The 5,687-nt window shown below is 45.8% G+C and overlaps 1 protein-coding gene across 1 annotated transcript; it reads left to right on the forward strand.

Moving 5' to 3' along the window:
• The first annotated feature begins 3,665 nt into the window (after positions 1 to 3,665).
• Positions 3,666 to 5,066, forward strand: LOC140732640 (testis-specific serine/threonine-protein kinase 1-like). Its single transcript, XM_073055336.1, has one exon. The coding sequence runs from the start codon at positions 3,666 to 3,668 to the stop codon at positions 5,064 to 5,066; it is 1,401 nt and encodes a 466-aa protein (XP_072911437.1).
• Positions 5,067 to 5,687: the final 621 nt, after the last annotated feature.

The following is a 5,687-nucleotide window of genomic DNA, read 5'->3' on the forward strand; positions in this document are numbered from 1 at the left end:
TGGATTCAGAATTACCTTGCCTGCAGAAAGCAGAGGGTCATGGTGGAGGGAGTACAATCGGATTGGAGGATTATGACTAGTGGTGTCCCACAAGGATTGGTTCTGGGACCCCTACTTTTCATGATTTTTATTAATGACCTGGATGTGGGGGTAGAAGGGTGGGCTCGCAAGTTTGCAGATGACACAAAGGTTGGTGGTGTTGTAGAAAGTGCAGAGGATTGTCGAAGTTTGCAGAGAGACATTGATAGGATGTAGAAGTGGGCTGAGAAGTGGCAGATGAAGTTCAACCCGGAAAAGTGTGAGGTGGTACACTTTGGAAGGACAAACTCCAAGGCAGAGTACAAAGTAAATGGCAGGATACTTAGTAGTGTGGAGGAGCAGAGGGATCTGGGGGTACATGTCCCCAGATCCCTGAAAGTTACCTCACAGGTAGATAGGGTAGTTAAGAAAGCTTATGGGGTGTTAGCTTTCATAAGTTGAGGGGTAGAGTTTAAGAGTCGCAAGGTAATGATCTATAAAACTCTAGTTTGGCCACACTTGGAGTACTGTGTCCAGTTCTGGTAGCGTCACTATAGGAAGGATGTGGAAGCATTGGAAAGGTTACAGAGGAGATTTACCAGGATGCTGCCTGGTTTAGAGAGTATGCATTATGATCAGAGGTTAAGGGAGCTAGGGCTTTACTCTTTGGAGAGAAGTAGGATGAGAGGAGACATGATAGAGGTATACAAGATATTAAGAGGAATAGATAGAGTGGACAGCCAGCACCTCTTCCCCGGGGCACCACTGCTCAATGCAAGAGGACATGGCTTTAAGGTAAAGTGTGAGAAGTTCAAGGGGGTTATTAGAGGAAGGTTTTTTACTCAGAGAGTGGTTGGTGTGTGAAATGCACTGCCTGAGTCAGTGATGGAGGCAGATACACTAGTGAAATTTAACAGACTACTAGACAGGTATATGGAGGAACTTAAGGTGGGGGAATATATGGGAGGCAGGGTTTAAGGGCCGGTACAACATTGTGGGCCGAAGGGCCTGTACTGTGCTGTACTATTCTATGTTCTATATGTTCTAAACATCTTTACATTACGTTTCCATCTAAGTATGCAATCTTTGTAATTTATAATAAATAGAACAATCAAGGTAACATAGAAATACACTCAAATCAGCACGAGTTAATCAGTCTGATGGCCTGGTGGAAGAAGCTGTCCCAGAGCCCTTTGGTCAGGTATATGGATGCAGAGGGGTTTGGAGGGATATGGCCCAGGTGCAGGTCAGTGGGACTACACAGAAAAATGGTTCGGCACAGCCAAGAAGGGCCAAAAGGCCTGTTTCTGTGCTGTAATGTTCTATGGTTCTATGGTCTTGGCACTTATGCTGCGGTACCATTTCCCAGATGGTAGCAGCTGGAATCGATTGTGGTTCTGGTGATTCGATTCACAACTATCTTTGTAAATGTCCTGAATTATAGGAAGTTCACAACTACAGATGTGCTGGGCTGTCCACACCATTCTCTGCAGAGTCTTGCGAATAAGGGAGGTACAGTTTCCATACCAGGCAGTAATGCAGCCAGTCAGGATGCTCTCAATTGTGCCCCTGTAGAAAGTTCTTGGGATTTGGGGGCCCATACCAAACTTCCTCAACTGTCTGAGGTGAAAGAGGCACTGTTGTTCCTTTTTCACCACACAGCTGGTGTATACAGACCATGTGAGGTCCTCAGTGATGTGGATGCTGAGGAACTTGAAGTTGTTTACCCTCTCAACCCCAGATCCATTTATGTCAATAGGGGTTAGCCTGTCTCCATTCCTCCTGTAATGCACAACCAGCTCCTTTGTTTTTGCAACAATGAGGGAGAAGTTGTTTGCCAGCTCCACACATTTGCACAGCATTCTTGCTCTGTATAGCCTTTCTCTTCAACTGTTTTGTAAAATATATTCCAGTTCTGCACACTTTAATTATATTTAATTTTAGGTACTTCACTGATATAGCCCAGCAGTCATTTTTGGTCCCTTATTTCACTGTTAACAACAATGACCTACCTCTCTTTGAGCCACTTGCAGTCTCTGGCTTGGTTGACCAGACCTCATTCCCATAATACAAGCACAAGAAAATCTGCAGATGCTGGAAGTCCAGAGGAACACACAAAAAATGCTGGGTCATCTCAGCAGGCCAGGCAACATAAATGGAAAAGAGTTAACAGTCAACATTTCAGGCTGAGACCCTTCATCAGGACTCATCAGGTCTCAGCCCAGAACATCGACTACTTGCCTCCCCTGGCTGGAGCTTGAGATCAAATCAGTTCAGAGCCAATGAACATTACTTTGTAGGGCCACTTGTATGCACCCCATCTCAGCACACATGCTAACCCCCATTCCTGATGAAGGGTCTCAGCCCAAAACATTGGCTACTCTTTTCTCATGGATGCTGCCTGACCTGCTGAGTTCTTCCAGCGTTGCGTACATATTCTTTGATCCACAGCATCTGCAGTTGTATTTTTGTGTTGTGTGCTAACCAATCCTGTTTCCACTCTCGTTAAACTTCAGCTCATCCTAAATGTTGCTGCAGCATCCTCCCTGATGGCATGATTCCTAGTCTAGCAAAGTTTTATTTGCCATATACATTTACATGTATGTGACACACAAAGAAAACACAACAACATTCAACAATTATATTAAAGAAAGTTAGAGGTTAAAGTATGGATATGGAATAAAATGCACATAAATACCAATATGTATTTACAAAGCTTTATCAAAACTGGCTTAAAGTGTTTACAGTGCAGTGATGGGGGGGGGGGTAATACAGAGAGAGAAAATGAAGGGCTAATTGGAATGGTTAACTCCCTGTTTAAAATGGTATAAGGTTTTTGTTTTAATAGTACATTAGCACTTTCCAGAAGGGAGCTTTTGAAAAAAGCTATTTGCTGAATGCGCAGTTTCTGCAATGATTTTCCTGCCCTCTTCTTTGCCCTGGGCACATACAATTGTCTGCTAAAAATTACATACTCGGTTTTTGAATGCCTCGTGACCTTCCATGACATCATGCCCTTTACTCTTATCTCCACCAACTCCACTGTCATCTGTGACCTTCGCACACTTTCAATCCAACCTGTGGTCAATCTCCTGCATCTACCATTCCCAGCTCATCCAGAAGGTTTCAAAATGCTCACCAAACAGTTACCATGATTAATAAAAAGCAGGAAAATAAGTCATTCACAAATTACAAGTTGTGGAATCAGGACACACAATCTAATGTCAGAGTCTGATCAAGAGAAAGCCAATGAAAACGGCGTTGTAACAAGAACACAATAAAATGGGAGGAGAAGGCCACAGCTCTTCAAGCCTGCTCCACTGTTCAACATGATCAGGGTGGGTCGATAACGATCTTTTCTTCTATGAGGTGTGGCGGAGGAGGAAGTAGTGACCATTCTGCAGCCGTGTTCTCTACCCATTGTAGCACACCATCCATTGTGCCTTCACCTGTGATGTAACAGGCAAACATTCTTTCTAGAGCCATCACAACAGGAGTTGTCAGTAAGGTGGTGACTTGTTACTGTGTGGAAAACGACCTGCTGGAGTCTGAGTGAGAAAGTAACGTTCATGCACTGGGCAGAAGTCTCCATGGCATTTGTGGGCTGGCTGTCAGGGAAGGTGTATATCTATTGATACCACAGCACCATGGATGATGGAATGGTCTTGAAGAAACGAGGCTACACCTTGGGTGTCAACCTGGGAGAGGGGTCATACGCCAAAGTCAAGTCTGCCTACTCCGAACGCCTGAAGACTAATGTGGCCGTAAAGATCATTGATAGGAAAAAGGCACCTGCTGACTTTCTGGAGAAATTCCTACCCCGTGAGCTGGATATCCTGGCCATGCTCAACCACCGCTACATCGTCAAAACCTTTGAGATTTTTGAGACTTCTGATGGGAAGGTTTACATTATCATGGAGCTGGGTGTGCAGGGAGACTTGTTGGAGTTCATCAAGACCAGGGGCTCCCTGCCGGACGAGGTGTCACGGAAGATGTTCCGGCAGCTGGCTCTAGCCATCAAGCATTGTCATGAATTGGGCGTGGTCCACCGGGACCTCAAGTGTGAGAACCTCCTCCTAGATAAGGACTTCAATATCAAACTCTCCGACTTTGGCTTTGCCAAGCGGTGCAGTACAGACGACCAAGGGAGACCCCTGCTCAGTAAAACCTTCTGTGGCTCTGCAGCATATGCAGCTCCTGAGGTTCTACAAGGGATCCCTTACCAGCCCAAAGTGTATGATGTCTGGAGCCTTGGGGTGATCCTTTTCATCATGGTGTGTGGATCAATGCCATATGATGACTCTAATATCAAAAGGATGCTCAGGATACAGAAGGAACACAGAGTAGATTTCCCTCGATCGAAGGTGGTGGCTCCTGAATGCAAAGAGCTGATCTACCGCATGCTCCACCCGGACACCACTAAGCGCCTCACCATCGAAGAGGTACTGGAGCATCCCTGGCTCATCACCAGCAAGATGAAAGACTCTTCTGCACCCAAGAAATCAGAGGCGACCTCGGAGAAGCACGGGCACAAAAAGGAGGAGAAGCACAACGAGAAAAGTGAGCAAAAGCGCGACCAGAAGTACCAGTGGGAGCTTGAAACGGGGCACGAATGGGTGGACATGAAGCACGAGGCAAAGCATGAGTGGATGAACATGAAGCGAGACAGGGCAGACAGCAAGCAGGAAGAGGAAGCTCAGGCAGAGCTCGAAGCCCACCGCACAAGCGGGGCTGAAGAAGAAAGTCAGCAGCAAAAAGGGGAGCTGAAATCAGAGTACAAGGAAGGGACCAATTCCGGGTTGAAGTCCAGAAGAGAAAGTGTGATTAGCGGCAAACTAGTGGACGCCAAAATGGAGCCGAAAAGCAGCCGTCGCAAATCTCGGAGCTTGAGAGCTAGCATCGAGGATCAGCCCGACGACAGTGAAGTCTACCCTGACCAGGAGAGCTTGATTGATCCACACAGCAAAGCCGAGCTGAAAAAAGTTAGTTCCAAAAGGTCAAAATCTGTGGAAAAGAAGGGCAAACATTCAAGCAAATCCCGTGCCTAGACGCAGATGCTCAGAAGCTTCTACATACAGTAGCAAAGGACAAATAATCATTTGTAAGGCTACCCAAATCGTTGCCATCTGTTACTTCTGCTTGCACAGAAATGTAATAAAGAATCAGAAAGGAACTAATACCCTATAATATTTGTAAAGTACTCAGGTCATAGAGCCTTTGACCAAGTACAGTAACTACCCAAATACTTAGAAAGTCATGTGCAGGTCAGGCGGAACATTAACGGGAAAAGGGAGTTCTCGGCAGTACACTAAACTGGTCACAGACCAAAGGGAAAAACGTTATGGGACAACCGGATTGGGAACGGCTGCCTGGGGGTCAGAATGCTGACAGCAGATAAGATCTCAAACCCTCCACTCCGTTGCTCCTGCCCCCACATAGCTTACATTGGTAAAAGGCAGTCCCAAAGATTTTTTTAACAGTCCCCTCTGAATCAAAACTATTCTCAGTAACACTAGTTCACACTGACCTTGCTTGGTTTCTTTCCATTTTTCACACTTCATTTCCATCTCGTTGCCCCTGATCCTCACCGATTCATCAGCGGCTTGGTTGGTATTCTTTTCCTGGACTAGGATCGCAGACATTACCAGAACCAAAGAAAAAAAAGAGGC

Source organism: Hemitrygon akajei, chromosome 9 (assembly GCF_048418815.1).
Source record: "Hemitrygon akajei chromosome 9, sHemAka1.3, whole genome shotgun sequence".
In the NCBI taxonomy this organism is placed as follows: Eukaryota; Metazoa; Chordata; class Chondrichthyes; order Myliobatiformes; family Dasyatidae; genus Hemitrygon; species Hemitrygon akajei.